Genomic DNA, 27565 nt, shown 5'->3' with positions numbered 1-27565 from the left:
TGTTTTCATTCCCTCCTTCACTACCACCTCCAGGGGGTTCAGAGTGTGTCTGCCTTTTTAATTAGATTGTTTATTTGGTGGACCTGTCTTGAAGTGATATTATCAGCTCAGCACACCACAGCATAGAATGTGGCACTGGTCATCACAGAGATATAGAAAGGATGGCACTACCCACATTGAAGGAATACAGTCTCATAAGAAAAAATAAGCTCTGATTCCTTGTAACTATGTAAAAATTAGAGTAAGGGATATTTGTTATACCATTTTTATTCTCACATCCACTTACTTTAATCCAATTCAGGGTCTCTTAAAAAGGAAATAAATGTTCAATCTTTATCTTCTCCTTAAGACCGATATTTCCAGAGCCACCCCTATCCTGTATGCCTGGTAATTGTGCAGACATGTTGGCCTCCTTTATCTTTTGATATTGTGCTTAAATACATATTTTTAAATTTGTGAAAGCAGTGACATAACCATGACTTTTATGATTTCACTACTTATGGAAAGACGTGCAGAGCAAATAAACTGAAGATGTCAAAGTGCCCACCAATTAACTATTTCAGGTTTTATCTTCAGTTCAGTTTTTTCTTGACTATCTTCCAAGAAAATGGCAAATATGTTCTTGAAACATTTTCCTCTTGAGTTTGTGAAACTGAAAATTAAATAGAAATTTAAAAAATGCAGCTATCTTTAGGAATTCCATGTCGTTTGAAAATATTAAAAAAGGATGGGCGTTGAAAGACATTGTAAAGCTAAAGTTTCTCAATTGAAATCAGAGTAATGGGAATCCGCATCAATTATCTATTTTGGTTTTCACGCACTATTATGGAAGTATATAGATTATAAAAGGCTGTAATGGCTTATTAGCCACCGTCCCGCCGGAAACTGCATTCTCCTTATTACACTCTTTAAAAGTGAAAGCGGAGCAGGGCGCGCTACCGCGTTCGAAGTTCTAAATACTACATTTCCCAGAGTTCGCCACGGTGTTACTCGTGTCGCGAAGACCGGAGTGCAGTGTGGTTCTGTTTCACGGGTAGGTACTGGTGTTGTGAATAGTTAAAAAGAGAAAGGGAAATACGGATTTTGTTTCTAATTTTGGTTTTCATTTAATATATATGGGGTAAACAGTTAAAGGAAGAGGACAAAAATCGGTAAAAGTAACCCCCAGCTTCGAGGACACGCCTTTTTAGTGTGGCGCACTTTTTCCGTAGTATCCACGTGAGTATGGACTGCTGTTGATCCTTCGCTTAAAGGTACTTTCTAAAGGCCCAAACACTCCGTCTGTGGAGGTGCGTTCGAAAACCTGTTTGATTCTAGATGTGTACTTTTTTTGGGAACGTTGAAGACAGTGCCTTTGTTGCAGACTTAGAATGTATGAGTGCAGAGTAAGGAAACTGAATGTGCTGAACTGGGTGCCGGAAATTCGGACCGGCAGCTATGTCTTATTACTCATTTTAAAGCAGAAATAGTTCTCAAAGTTGGAAAAAAAAACAACAGTATAGTACATTTGTAGATGTTGTGGTACACTTTCTTAATGTGTTCAGGACCAGAATTCCGAGTCTGCGATAACTCCGAAGAACAGAAAGAGGTTTTGAATCGAGGTAGCCGGGTATGTGAGTCCTGCCAAAGGGTCCAGCTGCAGGTATTGTCGGAAACTGACATTTTTCGAGCAAACTCCACAAACATTAACTGTTCACAGTTTTCTTTTTGTTTTTATAGCCATTTTATTTGCTGCCATGTTTACAGTTTTTGTTTACCAGAATTACACGATGAAACTAGAAGTCACTGTCAAAGAAAAGTTATTTCTTCGAAAACAAATGAGGGCACTCGTAACAGATAGTTAAACGCATCTTAAACCAAGTAACCAACAAAATTTTGTTTTTATTTTTCTTGCGATTTCTGTAAATAATGGTAAAAAAATAAAATAAAGGTACCTGATACCCCTAGGTGCATTTCAGCAAAACTGAGTCCGGATGTGTGCGCGTTTCTCAAACTTGGCGTTAGTTTAATTTAGCACACTCCCGTTAACGTTCGTTTTGTCTTTTTAACTAAATTATTGCACATGTAAAACTGCTATTTTATGTATGCTTTGGTCATATATTATCCAAACTGTTTAATTAGTTCCTGTTTCATGTTGAACTAATGTGCAGAGTATATAGAAGTGCGTACTTACACACACACACACACTCTCTCACACACTCCTTAGGGACTAATTTAAAGTTGATAATGTTTGGGGAAAAGCTTAAGTAGTTTCTCCGTAGGTCCATATTTCGCAAGTACAGTGAGATTAAAATTGTGAGGTAGCTGCACAAAGGTTTGTTAACTAGTTAGATTGCTGGTGATTAGCATCTTTTTATGGTGAATATTATCCAGAGGTGTTTTAGGGGAACTGAATTTTTTTTTTTTTTTTACACATTTCTAAAGTTGGAGTCGTGGTGGATTAAATAACTTGATGACCATGGGTATTTTTCAATATAATATCGTTTGATAGTAGCTTTTCATTAGTAATTCAGGCAATTTTTTATTTAATGTAACTTTTAGATCAAAAAGAAGAAACCATGGTTAACAAAAGTCATGAGATTTGTAGATGGAATAAATGGTGCCTTCAAAATATTAAGCCCCATGATCATTTCTCTAATTTTACCGGATATGCTGCAATTCTGATCTGTCTGTTACTTTGATTTAAATGCACTGAAACTCCAATTTGTTTTTAGACGTGACGGTGGGAGTGGGGGGACTTCAATATTGAAATGTTCTCTTTGCATGGATGGTTAACCCTTCACATTAATGTGCAGCCGCATTACATGTTTTTTTTATGGCAAAAATATTGTTTTTAAAGCAAGCATATTCCAGGGGTGGGCAATGTCATTCCTGGAGGGCTGCAGTGGCTGCAGGTTTTTGTTCCAACCCAGTTGCTTAATTAAAAAAAATCCTTGTCAATTATTTAATTTCAGGGCTCGTTAGTGCTTTAACTCTGCCATGTCAGGTCGTTCTCATATCCAAGATATTTTTTCCTTTCTAAGGATATCATCCAAATGATTTGAAGTCTAAAACAGAGGAGTAATTCTCAGTCATTCACTTACGGGAAACACACACAGGTGTAAATGGAAACAAGCTTAATGGAAAAATGCTGCATTTCTTTTGTCATTTGCATCTGATTGGTAGTAAGGGATGATTAAAAACCAGGACTACAGCTGTTTAAGATTAAAATAAGCAATAAGGGTTCAAAATCTAAACGAGTGAGACAACTAAAATGAAGCAGAAGTGTTACTTGAGCAATAGGGGCTTCTTATGAAACAACTGGGTTGGAACAAAAACCTGCTGCCACTGTGGCCCTCCAGGAATGACTTTGCCCCCCACTGTTAGAATATTCTTGAAATGTTCCAGTTTGTCTGCCTACAGGGCAGATTTTTCTGTGCATGTCTTTGTCCAGTTGTAAGTCATTAAGATTGCCATAAGTAGGTATGATGATTTCCAGTTACACCATGGTAATGGCTAAAAACAGTGGTTTTTAATTTCCATTCTAGAGAATCACTTTGGACTTGGGGTTTTTTGTCCCAACCATTTAGTGTGACTCTTGACCTTTTTTTTTATAGAAAATGTTATTTTCTAGTTTGTTTTGGTGTCAGTAAAGACATTACATACGGGGTTTTCTACATATTTTTTTTTTATTGGATTATATCAAACATATCTCTCTGTTAGATGGAGATGTCAACTTTAAAATCTTTGTCATCATGAAAATTTTCATTTCACATTTCCAGGTCTTCTGGTTATTTAACCCACTAACTGTGCTACCTGTTGATTATTTAGATTTTAATGTGTCTTAAACATTAACCTCAGAGTTAATGTTAGCAGCACACCATCTTTTGAAATGTATTTTGTGATGGCATGTGATAATAAAATGCATTGCATTTTTCATTCCAACAGATTGCACATTGGGAACAGTTTTAGTAATGCATTTTATTACTACAAATGTTTGTGATATGCTGTCTGTTGGATTGAGGGAGACATACCAACCAGATTGACACAGATTTTTCCTTTTTATTAAGCAGTATTACTTACTAATTTATTAGCATGCTAGTTAAGTCTGATACAGAAGCAGCAGTAGGATTTTAACATTCATTGTCATTTCCATGGTATCTTCTCTGTCTGTCATTAAAAATCAAGATTAGATTACAATACAGAAAGTAGGTAAGGTCAATTAATAGAAAAAATAGCAAAAGACAGTTAAACCATATGGCAAAAATACACATTTCTAAATATATTATACCAGTAGCAGCGCACTGCACAATAACATGCAGTAAATACACTTGAGCATTCTTAATTTTCATACTCTGTACGTTTAGCATTCGTTTGCTCAGAGGTTGATGCGCTTGCTGCTTTCTGAGCAGCTCTTCTTTTCTCCACTCTACTGCCCGCTTCTTCTTTTTTTTTTTTTTCCCTTCGGCATTTTTTCAAGTTAAAACTGTTTAAGTCAATGTTTGTGTTGCATTTACGTAGTATGTTTTCCTTAATTTTAAGTCTTCAATCTGCCTCAAGAATGATATAAGATGTGAAGAGGTAGAGGAAGTGACGGCAAAGGTGGTAGGGATGATAGCGCTGCCTAGGCGCATGCGCCGCACAGCTGCCCTGCTGGCTGCTGCTTAGAGTTGATTCTACAATAAAACAAAAATAATAAAAAGAGGAATAAACTTGGGGGTCGATCATCAACAACAACAACATTTATTTATATAGCACATTTTTATACAAACAGTAGCTCAAAGTGCTTTACATAATAAAGAATTAGAAAAATAAGACACAATAAGAAAATCAAAATAAGTCAACATTAATTAACATAGAATTAAGAGTAAGGTCCAGTGTCCAGGGTGGACAGAAAAAACACACACACAAAAAAAAAAAAAACTCCAGACGGCTGGAGAAAAAAATAAAATCTGTAGGAATTCCAGACCATTAGACTGCCCAGTCCCCTCTAGGCATTCTACCTAACATAAATGAAACAGTCCTCTTTGGATTTAGGGTTCTCACGGAAGGACTTGATGATGATGATAATAATGTAGACTTCAACCTTTTAATCCATCCATCATTGTTGGAGCATCATGAAGCTTTGAGTAGGTGGAGGTGGTGCAGGCCACCACCACAAAGAAACCGGAAAAAGAAACAGAAGAGAGAGTAGGGGTCAGTACGGATTTTAGAGCCACCATGAATAGTTATTATGAAGAATTGAACATACAGAGTATCAGTATTGAGTTAAATTGAAGTTAAAAAAGGCCATGTTAAAGTAATGTGTTCTCAGCAGTTTTTTAAAGTGCTCCACTGTATTAGCCTGACGAATTCCTATTGGCAGGCTATTCCAGATTTTAGCTTTTAAGCTTTGATCTTGGAATTCTAAGGAGACACTCATTTGAAGATCTAAGGTTACGATTTGGAATATAAGGTGTCAGACATTCCGATATATAAGATGGGGCGAAATAATTTAAGGCTTTATAAACCATAAGCAGAATTTTAAAGTCAATCCTGAATGACACAGGTAACCAGTGTAGTGACCTCAAAACTGGAGAAATGTGTTCAGATTTTCTTTTCCTAGTTAGGATTCTAGCAGCTGCATTCTGCACTAGATGCAAACGATTTATGTCTTTTTTGGGTAGTCCTGAGAGGAGTGCGTTACAGTAATCTAGTAGACTGAAAACAAACGCGTGAACTAATTTCTCAGCATCTTTCAGTGATATAAGAGGTCTAACTTTAACTTATGTTTCTTAGGTGAAAAAATGCTGTCCTAGTGATCTGATTAATATGCGATTTAAAATTCAGATTACAGTCAACAATTACCCCTAAGCTTTTTACCTCCATCTTGACTTTTAATCCTAATGTATCCAGTTTATTTCTAATAGCCTCATTGTATCCATTATTTCCAATCACTAAGATCTCAGTTTTCTCTTTATTTAACTTGAGAAAGTTACTATTCATCCATTCTGAGATACAAGTCAGACATTGTGTTAGTGAATCAAGAGAATCAGGGTCATCAGGTGCTATTGATAAATGAGATAATCTGACCTAACAGAAGCATGTAGATTGAGAAGAGCAGCGGACCCAGGCTAGAGCCTTGTGGAACACCATATCGGATATCATGTGTCTTCGAGATGTGATTACCACAACTAACAAAGAATTTTCTCCCTGTCAGGTAGGATTCAAACCAATTTAAGACCATGCCAGAGAGGCCCACCCATTGACTAAGGCGATTTCTAAGAATATTATGATTAATGGTGTCAAATGCAGCACTCAGATCTAAGAGGATGAGAACAGATAAATGGCCTCTGTCTGCATTCACTCGCAAGTCATTTACTACTTTAACGAGTGCAGTTTCTGTGCTGTGATTTGTTCTAAAACCCGACTGAAATTTATCAAGAATAGCATGTTTATTGAGGTGGTCATTTAACTGCATAATGGCTGCCTTCTCCAGAACTTTACTTAAGAAAGGCAGGTTAGAGATGGGTCTAAAATTTTCAAGAGCCAAGGGGTCAAGACTGTTTCTTAAGTAGGGGTTTAACTACAGTAGTCTTAAGACATTCTGGGAAGACCCCCGTATCTAATACCATACCATACCATATTTATTTGTTGAGCGCTTAAAAACACAGCATTACAACTGACCAAAGCGCTGTACAGTTACAACAAGTAGGACTAAAAGCAAAATATTAAAAATAAACATTAAGAGAGAATTAAAACAGATACTAAAAACAGGTCAAGGGACCAAATAAAATAGAGAAAATAGGAAAAGACAAGTGGAAAATGAAACAGGTTAAGAATTAAAAGCCAATGTGAAGAAGTGCGTTTTTAGGCGAGATTTGAATGTGGCGACTGAAGCGGTTTGCCTAACCACTAAGGGCAGGGAGTTCCAGAGCCTGGGTGCACAGACGGAGAAAGCCCTTTCACCACGAGCTTTAAAACGTGCCTTGGGAACGGTTAGGAGCAGCTGATCTGTGGATCTAAGAACACGAGGGGATTGTGACAATGGAGCAAGACACTCAAATAGGCGGGGCTAGACCGTTTAATGCCTTATAGGTTAGGAGGAGAATCTTAAAATCGATTCTGAATCTAACCGGCAGCCAGTGAAGGGTTTTCAAAATTGGTGAAATGTGTTGGATTCTGCTACTTCCAGTTAGAAGCCTTGCAGCCGCATTTTGAGCCAGTTGGAGTCTAGAAAGTGTGGCTTTACTGATACCAAAAAGGCAGGAATTAGAGTAGTCAAGCCGGGACGTAATGAATGCATGAATTACTGATTCCAGGAGGTGGTTAGAAAGAATAGGCTTGAGTTTGGCGATTCGCCTTAGATGGAAAAAGCAGGATTTTACTGTGTTGTTGACTTGAGCATCCATTTTCAGGAACGTATCCATTTTGATTCCAAGATTGGAGACAGACGAAGTTACTGGAATGGGAAGAGAAACGAGGCCAAGGGGTGGAGCCTGTTTGCAGTCGGGACTAAAAACAATGACCTCGGTTTTTGAATCGTTCAGGTGAAGGAAGTTTACAGCCAGCCAGTCCTTAATGTCAGATAGGCAGTCGAGGAGAGGTTTGGTGGAGTCAGTTGGCTTGAGGGAGAAATAAATTTGGCAGTCGTCAGCATATAGGTGATATGAAATTGCATGCTTTCTAAAAATTGCACCTAAAGGCAGGATGTAGATTGAAAAAAGTAGTGGCCCTAAAATGGAACCCTGGGGAACCCCACATGGGAGTGGGACTGATTCAGATGACGAATTTACTATGTCAAGAACATTATCAATTAGCACGCCCAATACTTCTTTGAAATAATTTGTTGGTATTGGATCAAGGACACAGGTGGAGGGTTTTAATTGAGATATTTTTTGTAAATCAGGTAAATCTATCCTAGTGAAAGAGTTTAATTTGTTTATAACAGAATGCTGGGGTTTAGGAGGATCCTTAGTGTTGGAGGGATATATTATGTTATTTCTAATATCATTAATTTTTTGATTAAAAAATACAGCGATAGCCTCACAGGTTTTTCTGGAAGTACTTAGGAGGCATTCCTTTGAGTTACCTGGGTTTAGTAGGCGATCAATTGTAGAAAATAAGACTTTGGGATTACTAGCATTGTTATTTATAATCTTAGAGAAATAGCAGCACCTCTCAAGACGGACAGTGTTATTGTATTCTGTTATTTTAACTTTTAATATTTCATAGTGGATAGTAAGTTTAGTCTTCCTCTTACGCTCAGCTCTGTGGCATGTTCTCTTTAAATCAGACACTCTTTGGGTCTTCCATGGTATAACAATGTTAGAAGATTTTTTTAACTGTCTTTTTAGGTGCAACTATGTCAACAGCAGCTCTCACTCTAGTATTAAATCTTTCCACCTTACTATTTACATTATCCTCGCTATTATAGTTGGCACTATAAACGGACTGATTGCTTAGATTGTAAGTTTTAAAGCTGCTGCTGAGCCAAAGAAGCGTTTTTTAACAATATGCTTCTTATGGGTGTTTTTTTTATCATTTTCTATATTAAAAAGTAGAAGAAAATGGTCTGATAGACCATTATCAATGACCTGTTTTATATCACCTTTCAGTCCTTTAGTAATCACTAAGTCTAACGTATGACCTGCTTTATGTGTAGGCTGATTAACGAGCTGCCTCAAATCAAGAGTCCAGGAGGTTCATGAATTCTTTTACTTTTAGATCACACTGATTATCTATATGAAATTTAAAGTTGCCAACTATTAGGAATGTGTCATAGTTTGGTCAGGTCAATAGTTCAAACAGTTTGCGAGCTACAGGTGATTTAAAATCCTGGACAGACAAACGGACAGCCACAGTAGCTTATTATATAAGAAGGTGTGTGTATGTGTGTATATGTATGAAATAATTTGGAAACTATTTGGGATATATCTTGCTGCCACAGGGGTCCCCCAAGATTGAACTTGGAAACCAGTGGCTTAGTCCATTATCCAAGAGGAGAACTATTGTGTTTGGGGCATTTTGAAATGCAAGGAAACATGTTTGTTGAATGTTATTTTGTTCATATATTGTTACAAAATAGATTTTGGTTTAAAGTGAAAGTTCATGTTTAAAGAATATAACAAGAAACGTTTTTAAAAAATGTATCTCCCATAAGTAATCATTTTCTTAACTTGCGCTTGGTTATTAAAGAATGCTTGGTGGCACAAGGGATGATGCTGTTGGAACTGGGTTTGGATTCTCCTGAACCTATATTGAAGAATGTTGTACTTTTCCAGTAATATCTAGCAAATACTTTTTAAATACGCTCTGCTTTCTTTTCTCCGTGATATTTGGAATTTCCCATTGTTTAAAAGCATTTTTTTGCAAAGTGTAAATTGAAAATTAATTAATCCAGAGTTATGACTGTGTATTGGCACAGTGTCTTGTGCTTAATCTCAAAGCAACTTGGCTTTAAATCACAAGTATGTATTCTTCTGAATCCCAGTGGCATACAGTTTAGGTTTACTGTGTGAATGTGTGTGCCTTGAACATGGTGCTTGATGCTGATTGGACAGGCTCAAAGTGAATGGAGGTTCATAGTAAAAATTTATTTTCAGTGCATCAAAGATACAATTTAGCTTGATGATGAATGTTGACAGTGGCAAAAAAAAAAGATATAAACATTTGAGACAGAGAAATGAATGCTTACCAAGTAAGTCCGGTCTGCTTGGAAGTAAGCCAGGTGTGTGTTAGATTAAATGAGAAATAAGTGCTTCTTAGTACATGTGAAACAGCTCTATGTACTACATATTAAATGTTACTTAAATATAGAGGCTGTTCTTTATTCCTTCCTTTCTGCACTGTCCTGTCTTTGTAGGTCTACAAAAGTTAAAAATATAATAACCAGTGTTTGAGAATTGAGGCAAACTGGAAGGAATAGGGGCGGCACGGTGGCGCAGTGGTAGCGCTGCTGCCTCGCAGTTGGGAGACCCGGGTTCGCTTTCCCGGGTCCTCCCTGTGTGGAGTTTGCATGTTCTCCCCGTGTCTGCATGGGTTTCCTCCGGGCGCTCCGGTTTCCTCCCACAGTCCAAAGACATGCAGGTTAGGTGGATTGGCAATTCTAAATTGTCCCTAGTGTGTGCTTGGTGTGTGTGTGTGTCCTGCAGTGGGTTGGCACTCTGCCCGGGATTGGATTCCTGCCTTGTGCCCTGTGTTGGCTGGGATTGGCTCCAGCAGACCCCCTGTGGCCCTGTGTTCGGATTCAGCGGGTTGGAAAATGGATGGATGGATGAATGGAAGGAATAGTGTTGCATATCAAAGAATTTACTAGTTTGGCTAAGCAGCTCTAAGATAATCATTCTTTTGTAATGTTTTCTGAATCGACCATTTATCGCCAGGTCACAACAACTTTAAAGTCAAAATTTAAACTTGCATTTACTTAAACAATTATTGGGGTACACCACGCATCTGTTGATGGAGATTTATTTTTTAAATGTCGTCTTTTGTTGTATATTATCACTATGTATTGATTTCAAAGCTATGATGTAGCTCTTACCAAAATAGAAAATACATAATTGCATGAATTACAAGGGGGAGTCAAGCTAAAGTTAGAAAATGGAACGAAGCTTAACAAAACTGATGCTGTCATTTCTCAATGTAGTCTCCACCCTTCTCAATGCATTTGTGCCACCTGCCCAGAAGTGCCTGAATTCCAGCAGAATAAAAGGTTTTGTCTTGTCCTCGCAACCACTCATGCACCTGAGTTATTGTGGAACACTAAATTCTGAGGGGTACTACAGTTACCAGTGCAAGTTACTTTGACTTGCTGGAGACCAATCTGAAGCCTGCTATTCGATCCAAGCACTGGGGACTGCTGCCTCAAGGAGTCCTTTTTCCTGCAAGGCCATGCTCGCCAGGCCACAAACTGCTAAAAGCATCAAGGCTTGTCTGGAGAAACTGAAGTTTGAGGTGTTGTCACATCATCCTTATTCGCCAGATTTGTCACTGTGTGATTTTGGACCGCTAAAAAATCATCTGGGTTGTCATTGATTCAAGATAGATGATGACGTTAAGATAGCAGTGCACAAGTGCATTGAGAAGGGTGGAGACTGCATTGAGAAATGACATCAGTTTTGTTAAGGCAAATTCCAGTTTCTAATAGTCTCATTTTATAACTTTAGCTTAGCTCCCCACTCATATTTTTTTCAATAAAGAACAGGATATCAATATCTTGCTTGCACTATACAATAAACTTTACATATTTTTATATCGGTACATTAAATACATTCCATATCACACCTGTTGTGTTTTTTAAATTCTGTTAGTAACAGCAGTAGATAATGTAGAAGATGCTACTGCAAGTAAGATTTTGTAGCTTATTTTAAGGTTTCGAAGTAAGAGGAGAATAAAAATAATGCACTAGAAAAATCTATGACCAATAGGTACTAAAATTGCGCCCTTATCAAGAGCTGCTTTTGCAGATTTAATGCAGAGCTTGTTGAGAAGCACTGGAATGGCTCTGTGGCATTCATCCAAGTAAAGAAATAAACTGAAACCGATTGATACCATTTCATAATTTACTGTAGTGTGAATTATATACTGGTATTCTAATGATTGGAACAGTGAAGTAGCATTAGCATGATACATATTTCTGTATGGTAACAGTATGAGTGCTAAGGAGCCCAATTCTGGTGCCTCATTTTAAAATGGAGAAAAAATTATGCATACGCATAAATGCATTTTTTCTGACCAAATATGTTTTATAGCTTCTTGCAGATCATCATGCCCAAACGGAGTTGCCCATGGAGAGAGAGCATTCCAGTGCAGATGAAAATGCATGTAACACAGAAGGAGGTGAATGAGGGGGTTGCTAGGGATGTCAACATGAAGGCTGTCTATGGTATGTGTGTGGCCCATTCTCTAAATCAATTTCTCCTTTCCTTGTACAGTGGCATGCACAGGTTTGCGCACCCTTGCTTAAAATGTCTGTTAATGTGAATAGTTAAGTGAGCAAAAGGTGAACTGGTCACCAAAAGGCATAAAGCTAAAAATGACATTTCTTTTCAGTTTTTTTTTTATGCAAGATTAGTGTAATGTGTTGGATTTTTTTTATACAGTTGTGCAGTGAAAAAGGAAAAGCATCACCATGCAGATGTTTGGGCACCCCTAGATATCTGAGGTCTCAGATAACCTTTACCCAGGTTTCCCACCTTAACTAGCAAGTTAGGTTATGGCTTGTTCAGTCATCATTAGAAAACCCCGGGTGATGCAAATTGCAAAGCTTTATAAACTCTGACTCCTCAAACCTGGTCCCAGTAATCGGGAGCCATGGGGACATCTAAACAACTGCCTAGCTCTAAGAAAAATAAAATTTAAAAAACTAGGACTGCGCTCGCCAACCCCTCATGTTTCATTTTCCGGATACACACTTAAGTGTGTGTATTTTTTTTTTTCCTCCTTTGAATTGTTGCTATTTCATTAGTTTCACTTATTTCAGAACTTCGTTAAAAACAATATTTGGAATCTTTCGAGTCCCAACATGCTGAATCTTTTAAATGAGGTCTGTGAGACGTGTTTTAATTTAATTTGTACCATAATTCAGGATAGGTTTCTCTGTTTGGAATTTTAGCACAGATAAAACGATCTACATCAGATCTGACATATCATCTATGTCCATATATTCGATCTCTATTGGCCTTTTTTTTTTTTTTTTTAATTTCTCCGAGTAATTTCTTTGTTTGCACTAATGCGATTTTTTTTGGACATTCTTTTTTTTTCTGCTTTCCTATTCTGTGTCTTGCTCTGCATGTGTATTGTACCTACGTTTTTTTTGTCTTTTGAATTCAGTTTTCATTATCTCTAACCTGCTCTGCATGTTTTTTAACTCCTCTTTTTTTTTTTCTTTTTTCCAATGACACCTGGTCCGTGATGATTATTTTCCCATTTTTAGAGTAATAATCTCTAACCTGCTCTGGATGTGTATAGCACCAACATTTTTATACGTCTTTATGAAGTTCTACTTTGTGTTTTAATCCTGAGCCCATTTGGACGTGCTTTTTTCAATTCCACTTATTCTGGGCTGATTATTACTTTCCTTATTTTCTGAATTTGCACCTAGAATTTTCTTTTTCTTTTTTGCATTTTTTTTCTCTCCAACACTTGAGTCTCCTTTTCTTCGCGCTGCACCAGAGCCATGGATCTGTGTGTGCTCAAATCATTTACACGACTGAGTGTTTTGCTGCCCGTGGTCTTATTTGATATTGGTTGTAAGTAGGGCGTGTCTTGTAAGAATCTCATGTTCTATGTACCCGTGAGATGGTTATGGGTCATTCTCTTGGCACAAAGTCTCATGTTTAAGGTCCCTGTGACATGCTTCGTGGCCAATCTCTTTCATCTCACGAGTCTTTTAGGTGTCTTCCGTGATCTTGACGTGAAGATCACATCTCGTCTCCCTAGACTTTTTCTCCCAGGATTTTTTTTTTTTTAAGTAGATAGAGAGATACTTGTAAAGGAGGAGGCTACAAGAACATAGCAATGTGTTTTCAAGTAGCTGTTTCTTCAGTTCGTAATATTTAAGAAGAACGGTGGAGATCAAGTTGTGGTCTGGATGACCAAGAAAACCTTTTGATAGAACTGCTTATTGGATTGCTAGAAAGGCAAATAAAAACCCAGTTTGACTGCAAAAGACCTTCAGGAAAATTAAGACTCTGGAGTGGTGGTGCAATATTCTACTGTGCAGCTACACTTGTGCAAATATGACATTTATGGTAGAGTCCACAGATTAAAACGTTTCCTGTGTCGTTGTCACACAATTCTGCACCTGAAGTTTGCAAGTGAGAATCTAAAGAAGCCTGATGCCTTTTGGAAACCAGTATTGTGGACTGATGAAGTAAAAAATAGAACTTGTTGGCCACAATGTGTAAAGGTACGTTTTGGAGAAAAAAGGGTGCCCAATTCTATTCTATTCAATTTCAGTCATGCTTTGGGCTTGTGTTGCAGCAGCTGGCACAGGTAATTTGTCATTGGTAGAGGGAAGAATTTTGCAGATTCATTTTTTTTTTTTTTTTAAAAAGTTAAGAGGATAGGTCCTACAACAAGATAATGATCCAAAACAGACCTCTAAATCTGCAGTGGAGTACCTTAAGATGTAAGGTGACGATTTTGCCATGGCCTTCACAGTCCCCTAACCTATGCAACATTGAAAATCTGTGGATAGGTCTCAAAAGAGCAGTGCATGCAAGATGGCCCAATCATGTAGAATTAGCTTTTTTGCAAGGATGAATGGGTGAAAATATGCCAAGTAAGAATTGAAAGGCTCTTCGCTTGCTACAAAAAGCTGTGATACTGGCCAAAGGGGATGTTATAAAGTACTGACTATGTTGAGTGCCCAAGCTTTTGTTTCAGGCCCTTTACATTTTTTTTTTTTTTAAACCCGTGAGTGATGGAAATATAAATATAATCTTGCTTAATATATTAAAGAAATGTTATCCTTAACTGCATGCATTTTAATCAGTTCATCTTCTGCTCATGCGAGTGTATTTTTTTTATTTAAAATAAACCTAGTGATGACACTTATGTTTCTACAAAGTGGCAACTGTTGGAGTAATATTTGTAAGGTTCTGTAAAGAATGTGGTTTTAAATCATTTCAATATTTTACTGGCTCTGCATCTTAAGCTGATAAATGTGCAAGTAATTCTGAGCTAATACTTTCACGTACTGAGTGTATATGTATTCTTATTTATAGACCGTACTCGAGAACTCCTGTATTCTGGGGCACGTTCCCTGAAGACTATTAATTCTGAAACTGGTGAAATGAAAATAGTTTTGCAAGATCAACAGCAGCGCTTGTTGCAGGAACCATCAAGAGGTCAACTTCGATTGGGACCACAAGGCAAACTACTGAAGACACCCACTACTCATGCTGTAGTAGGTTAGTTGTAAGATTAACTAGTGCCTTTTTTAAACTTAAACTTTGGAAGTGTTCCAGTAAATTACATAGCTGATTAATGATAATTGTTTGACGTTACTGGATAGTGTTGTTTTTGTATATGAAGAATAAGTGGCAATGGGCTGTTCTTCGTGTTCAATTGATTAATAAAGGATGTTTGGCAGGTTTACCTCTCGGATCAGCTGGATAATCTAAAAGTTACAGACTTTTGCCTGTTTTTCATCTCTTATTGCATACTTAATTCTTTTTTGAATGACATTATTTTGTGCATGACTTATCTGTAGAATAATATTGAATTCTAAAGGTATACAGGAGAATAAAAAGAAAAATGTGGACATGAGCATCAGTAGTCTTTGCACCCTTGGAACCAGTTTACCCAAACTATTCTGTAACCTTTCAGTAATTGACTGCTCTTATGCTGATCTTTCTCATCATAAAATAGGTCATTGTGATAGCAATTGGTGAGAAGAATTCATAATTGCAGAATTACTGTATTTGAGGGTTCCTCTAGTGCATGGGTTCTCAATGTTGGTCCTGGGGGCCCACAGTGGCTGCAGGTTTTTGTTCCAACCAGCTTCAATTTTTAATTGGACTCCTGGGCTAATTAAGTGATGTGTTATTTGCCAGATTCTGTGTTATGGGAAAAATGTAGAAATCAGAAAACTAAAAAAAAAAAAGATGTATATACTGCTCAAAAGAATTAAGGAACACTTTTTAATCAGAGTATAGCATAAAGTCAATAAAACTTATGGGATATTAATCTGGTCAGTTAAGTAGCAGAGGGGGTTGTTAATCAGTTTCAGCTGCTGTGGTGTTAATGAAATTAACAACAGATGCACTAGAGGGGCAACAATGAGATGACCCCCAAAACAGGAATGGTTTAACAGGTGGAGGCCACTGACATTTTTCCCTCCTCATCTTTTCTGACTGTTTCTTCACTAGTTTTGCATTTGGCTACAGTCAGTGTCACTACTGGTAGCATGAGGCGATACCTGGACCCTACAGAGGTTGCACAGGTAGTCCAACTTCTCCAGGATGGCACATCAATATGTGTCATTGCCAGAAGGTTTGCTGTGTCTCCCTGCACAGTCTCAAGGGCATGGAGGAGATTCTAGGAGACAAGCAGTTACTCTAGGAGAGCTGGAGAGGGCCATAGAAGGTCCATAACCCATCAGCAGGACCAGTATCTGCTCCTTTGGGCAAGGAGGAACAGGATGAGCACTGCCAGAGCCCTACAAAATGACCTCCAGCAGGCCACTGGTGTGAATGTCTCTGACCAAACAACCAGAAAGACTTCATGAGGGTGACCCAAGGGCCCCATGTCCTCTAATGGGCCCTGAGCTCACTGCCCAGCAGCATGCAGCTCGATTGGCATTCGCCATAGAATACCAGAATTGGCAGATGCACCACTGGTGCCCTGTGCTTTTTACAGATGAGAGCAGGTTCACCCTGAGCACGTGACAGAAGTGAAAGGGTCTGGAGAAGCCATGGAGAACATTATGCTGCCTGTAACATCATTCAGCATGAGCAGTTTGGTGGTGGGTTAATGATTGTCTGGGGAGGCATATCCATGGAAGGTCACACAGACCGCTACAGGCTTGACAAAGGCACCTTGGCTGCCATTAGGTATCAGGATGAAATCCTTGGACCCATTGTCAGACCCTATGCTGGTACAGTGGCTCCTGGTGCACGACAATTCCTGGCCTCATGTGGTGAGAGTATGCAGGCAGTTCCTGGAGGATGAAGGAATTGATACCATTGACTGGCCACCACACTTTCCTGACCTAAATCCAATAGAACACCTCTGGGACATTATGTTTTGGTCCATCCAATGCCACCAGGTTGCACCTCAGACTGTCCAGGAGCTCAGTGATGCCCTGGTCCAGATCTGGGAGGAGATCCCCACAGCACCATCTGTCATCTCATTAGAAGCATGCACCGATGTTGTCAGGCATGTATACAAGAACACAGGGGCCATACAAAGTGCTGCGTACAATTTGGAGTTGCTGCAGTTAAATTTTGGCAAAATGGACTAGCCTGCCACATAATTTTTTCACTCTGATTTTTGTGGCGTCTTTGAATTCAGGGCTCTGTAGGTTGATCATTTTCATTTCCATCAAACGATGTGGCATCCTTTCGTTCCTAACACATTACCCAGTCTATATCAGTATAGATATCCAGGAGGATTTCTTTTTCCCATTGAGATCTGATGTGTTTTCAAAGTGTTCCTTTAATTTTTTTGAGATATATATATAATTAAAAAATGTACCAAGCAGATAAAGGAGAATGTGTGGATTTTTTTTTTAATAATATTTTCATCTTGATTTTCATTCTATTTTTTGCCGGGTGTTCCAATTGTTTAATTCATTACTTTCTAATTGGTGGGTCTAACGCTAAAGTAGTTGCAGCCTTTGATTATTCAGTGTTTGCCTGGCAGGCTGCTCTGCTGGTTGTCATTATTAAGATATAATGAAGGGAGCAAACTTCCCAGAGAAAGGGCAAAATATAATGAAATCAACAAAAGGTAGTTAAGAATTTAAATGGAAATATTCCTAAATGTCTTATAAATGTAAACATCATGCTGTGGTGCTTTCTTAATGTAGAATAAGAGAAGAGGAAAAAGAAATGCCAGGTAATTGAGATCAGTGTTATCGGGTGTTGTCACTGATTATGAATCTGATTGGAACAAAAACCTGAAGCCATTGTGGGCCCCCAAGGACCGACATTGAGAACCCTTGTTCTAGAGTGCTTCTTTCTCTTGCATAATTTGGTTCAAAAACTGATCGGCACATCTCATAACAGGCTCAAGTTTTGAGTTTGTTTTTTTTTCTGTCCAGCCGTTTTAGTGCTAGACCGTCCTCAAACTTACGCACTCGCGCACACACACACACCCCCACATCATTGAGATATCGATGTTTTTGGTATCTGGGTACCCCAAAACATTGAGATCCGTTGAAAACCAGAGATCAACATTTTTGACGAATCTAAAGCTTTTGCTCATCCCCTATAGATGATGGTTTATGGTGGGGGAGGGTGCAAAGCATAAATGATGACTTCATTTTATTTTTGTGTAATTTGTTACTTACTATTTTAGGTTTCTCTTGCTACTGATCTGGCACATTTCACATGTTAACAAAAGAACAAATTAAATGTATTAGCTGAGTAATTTATTTCTGCTGTTAACTACTTATGTAAATATTAAATAGAAATTGATTTATGCATTTAGAAGTGACTTTTAACCATATAGAGAACAATAAGTAATGAAGTACCTTTTTTCCTTTAATTCTGGGTATCAAAATGGTACAATGTTTTTTGTGTCTGCATAGGTTTTTCTGTGGGTACTGCAGTTTTTAACACAAGTATTTGTTAGGTTATTTGACAACTCTGAACAGGATTGTGCATGTGTCTGCATGAATGTACCTCATGATAGACTTGCTGCCCATCAAGACTTTGTTCATGCTTTGCATGCAGTGCTGTGCTGTCAAGACTGGATTAAGCAGGCGTGTAAAATTAAAAACAGGCAGGCATTATAAAGATTTTTGATATGTACTTTTCACATCCACACTTGGAGCAGTAAGCTCCAACCAAAATAGCACTATCGTATGCAGGCAGAAATAAGAAAATAAGTGCACAGTTTTTTGTGCAGAATTTCCATAACCTCAAAATTCACAGTACAGTTAAAATGATTGTCAATGAGTGTACAGTCATTTTCCATTTTAGTTATACTTAAGAGGCAGGTGAATAACGTTTAGCTAGCAGCATAGGAATTTATAGTATACAGGTAATCTTTTGGTTATTGGAACTGATAACACGCAATGACCAATAAACATGTAGATCAAAGGAAAGCAAATGGTCCAACTTCAGACAATGCAAGTGCTGTTTGAGGGAGTCTTAAAAATGTCTTAATTTACTATTGATTTTCAAGACAGCAGATCTGATGGAGCTTTTTTGTGATTAAATTTGTTTTGAGTTAAAAAATCTAAACCAACAATCATAGAGAAAGAAAAATCAAGGTAACCGTTGGCAACAACACCACTCCTACTGCCTCCCTTCATAACACCCTGTAAAACGGGTCTGTCCCTAAAGGATTAAAAGCTACCGAGTGTACCATAGACTGATGAGGGAGGCCCAACAGGTAGAGTTAACCCAAGAGAAGAATCAGAAATGGAAAGAATTAAGGGTGAATATTAAAAACATGATGGAGACCTCCAGCCCCTAGTCAAATGAACTGCAGCTTGTCATTTGTCTTTATTGGAGCCAGATAATCCATGCCACTGAAAGTAACATTAGATTAAAGTGAGAAATGTTCTACAACTTAACAAAGTGAGTCAGGAAATTTTCCAGCAAGGGGCTTAGCATAGTTTTGCAGAGATGATACCTAGATAGAATAATCTAAGCTAGTTGCAGTTTTTAGAGGATGCAGAGAAATGGTTAGAATTAGCTCCGATGAGATCGGAGATGGATGCCCTGCCAGACTGAAAATAAGGGTAGAGGTTTAGAAGATGCCTTAAGCAGACTTGCATATAGGGATGACACTGGCTTAAAGTTTGGAGATAACAAGCAAGAAAAATTTTGAGAGAGGGAACGGAGTGCAGAGAACTGACCTTATGACAATAGAAGGAACAGAAAATCTGGACATCTGTAATTTAGAACATTGACCTTCCAGATGACTTAACTATAAACACAATGTATGGTTCTGCCAAGTTTAACTTTTTTGTAGAATTCTGGAGTTGGGATGGGTGAAAACGGGCCATCAATCACTCCAGTTTCATCAGCTGGTCACATGTGTATAGTCAAAACGTAGCACTGCCAAGATGTTGGGCGAGTGCTGAATGAATTTAATGAATGAGCTTGTTGGAAAGAGGCTGTAACTTTCATTTTTATTAGTACTTAAACCAAATACCCAGCCAATCTGAACAAATGCAAGAAAGCATAGGACAAAGATGCAACCTGTGCAAAGTTTGCAATTTCTGTGTATTCTCTCTGCCTATTGTATATCCCATTAGACAGTGATTGTTAGGAAAAGAACATCCCTTCTGCAACAGCCAGGATAGCAATCATGCCATCTTAGCCTGTAGCAGTGACTAGATTTATGTCCAGAAGACCACACACCGCTAGTTAGTAAATAATTGTCTAAATAACCAGAATAAAAAAAAAAAATTAAAAGGAAAAAGTATTCATTCTTGCCCATACATGAATTACCTGTACCACATAACCATATCTCTATCACAACTCCCTGCTTCATTCAGTAAAATATAGCATAACCCAGTTTGTGAGGTTGTAAAAAATATAAACTGAGAAATTAAAAGTTGTAAAAAGTTCTTGGAAATCATACTTGAGTAAAAGTCAAAGTACTTTGTCAAATTTTTACTTTCACTGAAGTAAGAAGTATTTCAGCTAAAAAAAATAAGTTTTAAAAAAATACAGTAGTATCTGGTTTCAAAAGTACGCAAGTACCAAAAGTAAAAGTACATTTTTATAACAATGAGAAGGTGCATGGCTTTGTCTAGAGAACATAATATATATTGGTTAAAATTTTTAAATCCTCACACTGTATTTTTGCTCCAGAAATGCACCACATACATTAAAATTCCATAAGGTAGCAAGAAAAATACTACTTTGTTTGAAAGAAATTTGACACCCATTTTATTATCTCTCGCATAACGAAGGACAAGACCACCTTGCAGGCCACAAGATCTTTCTGGAACTCTGAGTCTGTCTTCTGCAGTCAATCGGCGACTTTTACAGCTGGACTCTCTTTAATGTTTCAGTAATTGGGCTTATAAGAATTTGACATAATGTCTTGTGCAATCAACATACAGATTTTTATTGCGCAGTATATAACTTGTCTACACTTATTTGCACCACTATAAAAAGACACTGCTTTTTGGGACTTCAGGGGCTCCATATAAGATAGCTTTAGAAATGTGGAAAAAGTCATTTCAAAACGCTTCTACAAATTTGAAGTGGAATTCCTGAAAGCAGGGATTTGTTTAAGTGCTATTTCCAAATACTACCTTGGGAAAAGTGCACATTCGGTTTCCATGTCTCAACAGGACAGTGACAGGAAAGCATAGGAACAGTCTAACAAATGAGCAGTAGAAGGTGCACTTCTCAATTTTTATTTTTGAATGATGTACAGCATTTTTATTGGCTGTGTCCGTGCAACACTGAACTATTGCCCAAGTTGACAACACACCTGATGGGTCTCTTTTATGAATTTATAATGGTTTGACCATGTAGTAATTTGCAAGAATAGTAATTATGTGATTCAATCAGAAAATGTAGTGGGGTAAGAGTAAAACTAGCCCTAAATGAAATTTACTCAGGTAAATCACAAATAGCTGAAAAATGTGCTTAAGTAACTAAGTAATTGTACTTTGGTGCTTTACACCTCTGGAAGTAACAGCATTTTTGATTAAGGTAGGTGTCCAATCAAGAAGAGAAATGAGTTGAGACAAAAACCTGCAGCCACAGGGAGCCATGAAAACTGAAAATTGAGAAGTACTTGTCTAGTGAACACCTCATTGGATTCAACAGGGATCCAGGCCAGTATATTCATAGGATATTCAATTTAATCCGCTTCATATTGGTTGAAGGATAAATGACAACGGTGTAACTGTAGGTCTGACAGAGATACCCACCCCTTCAGACTTCTCATGGATCAAAGTGGAGTGCTACAAATGGAAGCTCTTACTATGATGGAGCTATTTTGTTATAATGTACAAAGATGCAGAATTTAGACCGTTAATGTAAATCTTAAAATAAAAACACGTGTCCTCTTAAGATGTTTTTGGGTGTTTTTACTTTTTGTTTGCAGATATAATTTGCAGCTTGGTGCCACTCTACTTTGTGGATGGCTGTTATCTAGTTGTCTGTCTGTCTGTCTGTCTGTCTGTCCGTCCCCCACTGGCACAGAGAAGATGGAAGAAAACTGCGGTGTGCAACTTTAGCTTTCCTTTTGGATGGAAATTTTGCCGTTTTCAGTGATTAAAACAAACAAGCTAACTAACCAGAACTATGGAGCGGACATCTGAAACTCGCATGTGAATACAGTTATCTTAGTAATAATGCCAAGAGTGTTCCCATTACCATCCAAGAAGCTTCTGGAGAAACTCAATTTTGAGTGGGAAAAAAAGTTTTGATAAGTATTTAGTTTTTATTTTCAAATACATTTGATATTTTAGACGTGAGTGTGATAGTCTGCTCCCTAGGGCCCTTAACTTATTTGAAATTGAAAAGTGGAAGTTCATTCATTCATTCATGCTATGTATTGCTAATGGGAATATCATTGCTTTTAAGTTTTATGTTAGATTTAATAAGTTTGTCTTGTGTGTGTTCATTACTCCTACCCCCCCCGAACTGGCATACAGTAATAGATGTTAGTTATGTAGTTAACCAGTGAGTCTCTGCATCTGTAGCAAAAGTTAAACTTAATTAAAAACTCTTGTTTCATCTTAACCCGGTGATTCAAAGGTTATTGTTCTACTTTGATCAGAGGCACTTGTGATTATCTGGGTTTACAGTAGATTGCAGTGGTTAAACATTCAGAAGCAAAGCTTGTTAAGATTAAACTCATCTGTGACTTTGTAAAACCCATTATTCAAATTCATTCATTCAGATTCCAGAGAAAGGTACAAAATGAAAATTTGTCTTGGAGCTAATTGAAAATATTTCAGTCTGGAAAGATGATCTGTATCAATCTGTAGAATTTTATATTGAGTGGCATTTGCTCTTATCTTTTGTGAGACTTGTAGTCTTCCCCAGTTTACCTGTAATAGTAGAGTTATTTTCTTGTCCAAAATTATTGTTCTATCTGTTTTGATCCCAGCCTCTGTCAGTGTTTCCCTTCTTCCATTCTTTTTTGATTTTAGCTTCTTCTTTTTTTCCACATTTTGACCAAACTTGTGATAAGGCACTGGAGAACATTAAACTGTAGTTAATTTAAACAAGTGGCAGGGTTTAATTTAAGCCCATTAATGTATACACAGAGGTTGCCCAAAGATGTAATCAGCTCACACAATAGATGAAAAGGATTTAAGTAACCCAAACCGGTGGTAGTCAATTTATTGCATCAACGTTGGTCTTACTTGCACTTTTCCAAACTCTGTCATATATGTGGTTTGTGTGTATACACGTTAATTGTCAGGTTTTACAACATCTCCATTTTTGTTTTTCTTGAAGTTAAGCAGTTTAAATCCATTGAATAACCTGAAATGTCAAAATAACTGAAGGAGCCACATACTATATTCCTATATAACCAAATACTTGCTTAGAAACTCATTTGACATAGGCCCATGTTAGTATTTAAACAGATTTTTGGGCTGAATGTTAGTCCCCGGGCTTGTGCACTCATATAGATTGCGCAGATGTGGTAAACTTAATTGTGTATTCCAGTAACTTAAATGAACACATAGCTAGACACGGTTTTGTGTTTAAATCACCAACATTGTGTTAATTTGAAAATAATCATAAATGATTAGTCCATCTGCCCAGCTTATCTAAGCACAGCCAAATGTACTTCTTTTATGTGTGTGACGATTTTGTCACACTTTAAATTGGGCTTATTTTAAAACCTACATATGTTTGGTATCATTCTTTTCAGAATTTCTCGAACTTTAATGTGTTTAAATTGTCAGATTCTTTCATTTTTAAATTCTAAACTAAAATATCAGAGTTGTGGTTTTTAGTCATGGTTTTTATTTTTGACCACACACATCCACATTCAATGTATGTTCTTTATTTTCATGACCATTTACATTGGTAGATTCTCACTGAAGGCATCAAAACTATGAATGAACACATGTGGAGTTATGTACTTAACAAAAAAAGGTGAAATAACTGAAAACATGTTTTATATTCTAGTTTCTTCAAAATAGCCACCCTCTGCTCGGATTACTGCTATATATACATATACACACAAACAAACACAAAACTGTTCATAACAATAACACCAATGTTTGTATTTAGGTGATTTTGTTAGCTGAAGGTAAAGTTACGATGACCCATTGCATACCACTTTAGTTTTCGGGTGATTTTTTTTTTTTTTCCCCTGTTTAAATGAGTAATTAAAGTTTTTATCTATATACGAATGTCAGTTAAAATGAATGGATTGATTTGTTTAGTAAATACTCATCGAGCATAGTGGACCTCAGTTTAATGGGAATACTCCAATCGGTAAGAGAGTAAATATTTTATTCTCATTTCATGATTTTTACTCTGGTAAAAAAAAATTCTTTTACGTATTTATAAATTTTGTGATTTTTGACTCCAATAAATTTTACTTTTGCAGAATTTACTAATATTGTGGCCGCAACTGGTGGTGTTATAATAACAAAAGTGTGTGTTTTTTTTTTGCTTCAACAGATCTGCCCCAGTCTTCCAACCTGGCATGTGCTCTTTGCACTCGACAGGCTGGTGCCTGTGTTGTATGTGCCCATTGTGAGAAATCGGCTTGTAGGAACTGCCAGCGCTGCTGTTCGCAGTGCCAGAGAGATTACTGCTTCATGTGCTGTGTTGTCAAGTAAGACATTTATTAAGAATAGGTAGAAACTGAGCTTTTTCATGTAAGTTTACACGAGGTTAATTGGTCAACTCCTCACCATTTAGTTACTGAATACTTACACATTAATTGTGGTGTGGTTACAGATTTGGAGATAAGACATTCAACCACAGATAAATGAGAGACTGTATATTTTGCTTAAGACCACATCGCATTAGTTGGCTTTTCTAGCAATCTTCATTTGTAGCTTTCATTTACATAATCTTGGCAAATTGGAGGCAGTCCGCTTGGCTCCTGTGAAACCTGAGTTTTCCCTTTAGTCATAGGGACCAGCTCTGTGTGCATGAGAACTGACAACCAATAAATTCTCATCCAGAAATACAATTCATATAGTCCAGCAATGAGGAATAAGGAAAGTGGGTGTTGAGGAACTCACAAACGGAAGAGAATCTAATCAGTGTGGTGTCTCTGGCTGAGATTGCAGCTGAACTTGCCATGTCTGTTAAAAATGTATACAGTACCGGCTCTGTCAGGTAGCATGTAATTGGCTGTCGCCAAAAGAGACAAGTACGACTGTATTGGGAGTTCGGCTTTCATTCAGCGTTACCTGGCTAGTAATTTTCAGCCATTTCAATTGACATGGTCCAGTGAAGAGATCTGCAACTGCAGTTTGCAAGTCTGACATACCCCATGACTAGAAGTTGCGTAATATGATACAGGTTTAAGCTGCACACATAATAACAGTATCACTACAAAATAAACAAATAGAAATGTTGTCTCTGGACCCATTTAACCAGTTTGGAGGATGCTAGGCACTCCTTTCTATTTTTGTTAATGATGTGAATAGGGCAACTTAAATATTGAATGAGATTCCTGTTCGTTTATATATTTTTTTTCCTTTCATTTTCTAATGTCATTCTTATTTGATAGACCTGAGCCTCCGATACATGAGTTTTGAGACACAAAAATAACCAGATTGGTACCAAAAAAAATTGAATTTTACTGTATTCTAAACATTGTCACCTTCTATATACTCCCCCTCCTGATCTCTACACCGCTCCATACGTAATCTTCCATTGGTTGAAACAGTGCTGGAAGTCTTCTTGCTTGAGGCTGTTCAACAGGCTTGCTGTTTTTTTTTTTTTCTCTCTCCAATGGATGGAGGGAAGACAAAGTCAGGTCACTGTTGATCTTTGGGGGGGAAAAATCACAGGGAGCTAAATCTGGTGAATAGGGAGGATGATTGAGGATAGGAATGTTTGTCAGTCAAAAGCTACTTTATGGAAAAAGAGAAAATTCACAAAAAAATTGAGGTTGATTCGCTTTTTTTTTTTAACAACATTATAGCGGCAACTTGTGTAGTGATTTGTTGTGCAAATACTGACTGGGCTAATCACAGGATATACCTAGCCAGTTGGTGGTTTGTGAGGGTATGTAGTAAGAGATATAATTCTATGAATCGCATCCAGCCGACCACCAGACAGTTTTCCAGGAAAGCCTCAAGTCCAGCCCTGTTGTTTTTGTGTCTCACCTCATATGCTATAGTACCTTTCAGATTCGACCATGGTATATACAGTCTTGTCTGGCAATTAGACGCTGACTAGTTTTCCCCTAGTTAGCTTTAAGCAGCAGGCAGTTTTTATTTGAGGTATAATAATAAGTACATTTTGAAGTGTTAGACATTTACTTGTGGTGATTTTGATTTTTTGCTGTACTGTCTAAACAAATACTATTTTTTTTTTTCTTTTCAGCTATGATGAACAATACGAGAGATTACTCTGTGCAGACTGCCCTAGTCAGTGAAGATATTAAACTGGTTATTGAGGTGCATTGCCCTACACTCTCTTGGTTTATAACAGAACTGCTGGGAAACTGGGCAGACAATAGGTGAATGTCATCTTACACATGAGGATTTGTTATGCTCATAAGACTAACACTTTTTTATTTAAATTTTTTTTTATACAGACTCTGTGCACATAAAGGCTGGCTGTGTATCGCAAATAGAGACATCAGGGCTGAACTGTATATAAATCGATTAAAGTAAAACTAGGCTCTAAATTATTTATCTAAATATAGAAATTATGATATTAGTTCATTTCTGTGGTACTAACCAGCATGATTCCTGGCATTCTTTTCCCTGGTAATACAAGCTCTAATCATTTCTATTGTGAATCACTAGAATTCTAGTTTGGAGACGTATATGTGCCCAGGTGAAGTATGCAGAAGAAGATAATGAAAATCCTGTCTATTGATGAACACATTTGAGTTTTTGTAGTGTTTGGCATTTTTTCTACTACAGTTCTAAATTTTTCTCCAAGAGTTGGGAGAATAGACTTGAAATTTTTTTAAGTCCTGCCATTGTTGAATGTGCAGTAGCACATATCAGTCTAATTGCAGGTTTGTTGTAGCAGACACCATAATGCAGTATTTTAAAAAGAAGCAAGGAGTCCATGGTTGTTCATGGATACCAGGTAAAAATCCTGGCAGGTGATACCGAGCATTCCAATTGTTTAATGTATTTAAAAACTTATTTTTGTACCCCTTTTTCAATAAAATATATTGCTATATCAATGTTTTTGTAATTTTAATGCATTTTTTGTTACATGTAGGAAAAAAACTTGCAATAAAATGATGACTAGAGTTTTTTGTGTTATACCAACCCCCAATGGTGTGGCTATTAACTGTTATGACACACTAGTAAATGTAGAAACATGTATGGTTGGTTTTTAGTAATTCTCTAAAGTGCAATATTTTATAAGAAAGTATTACTCTGGTTAATGCAATAAAAAGGCATGCTTGGATTTAAGTTTTCTGTTGCATAAATACCAGTGTGCAGTGTGATAGCACATCTTTACTGTATCTGAAAGATAAAATATTACATCACATCACAACATTCAGTGATGCATTCTATGTAGTTTAAAATTATATTTCATAAGAGAAAAGAAAATGAGCCTTATTTTTCAAGAGTTCTTGAAAAATATTTGAGATTGTGTTAAGTATGATATGACTTTTTGTCAGTTTGTTCTTTTCTGGTTTTTTATTGTAATGTCCACAGGTTGTAATGAGGATGCCACATGCTGATGTAGCTATTATAAAGTTCCATATTGGCAGTGGAGTTGCACTCGAGGCAGTAGTGAACATGGCCAGTACAGACTTTATTGTGAAAATT

General features: G+C 37.3%; 1 protein-coding gene across 1 annotated transcript; it reads left to right on the top strand.

Moving 5' to 3' along the window:
• Nucleotides 1-1264: 1264 nt before the first annotated feature.
• Nucleotides 1265-27197, top strand: siva1 (SIVA1, apoptosis-inducing factor). Its single transcript, XM_039760715.1, has 5 exons — nt 1265-1289; nt 11712-11845; nt 14691-14876; nt 24261-24417; nt 26148-27197. Exons 2-5 carry the CDS (start codon nt 11728-11730, stop codon nt 26197-26199), a joined length of 513 nt encoding a protein of 170 aa, XP_039616649.1. The 5' UTR covers nt 1265-1289; nt 11712-11727; the 3' UTR covers nt 26200-27197.
• Nucleotides 27198-27565: the final 368 nt, after the last annotated feature.

The sequence above is a fragment of the Polypterus senegalus genome, chromosome 8, assembly GCF_016835505.1.
Source record: "Polypterus senegalus isolate Bchr_013 chromosome 8, ASM1683550v1, whole genome shotgun sequence".
In the NCBI taxonomy this organism is placed as follows: Eukaryota; Metazoa; Chordata; class Cladistia; order Polypteriformes; family Polypteridae; genus Polypterus; species Polypterus senegalus.
Note: the sequence above shows the minus strand (reverse complement) of the source record. Positions and strands in the feature narration are given on the sequence as shown.

What these genes read in the sequence shown, in the direction of transcription:
- siva1 (XM_039760715.1), top strand. Translation starts at nt 11,728, where the DNA reads ATGCCCAAACGGAGTTGCCCATGGAGAGAGAGCATTCCAGTGCAGATG. An exon ending in CACTACTCATGCTGTAGTAG is followed by an intron (nt 14,877 to 24,260) that starts GTTAGTTGTAAG and finishes TTGCTTCAACAG; the next exon opens with ATCTGCCCCAGTCTTCCAAC. An exon ending in TTCATGTGCTGTGTTGTCAA is followed by an intron (nt 24,418 to 26,147) that starts GTAAGACATTTA and finishes TTTTCTTTTCAG; the next exon opens with CTATGATGAACAATACGAGA.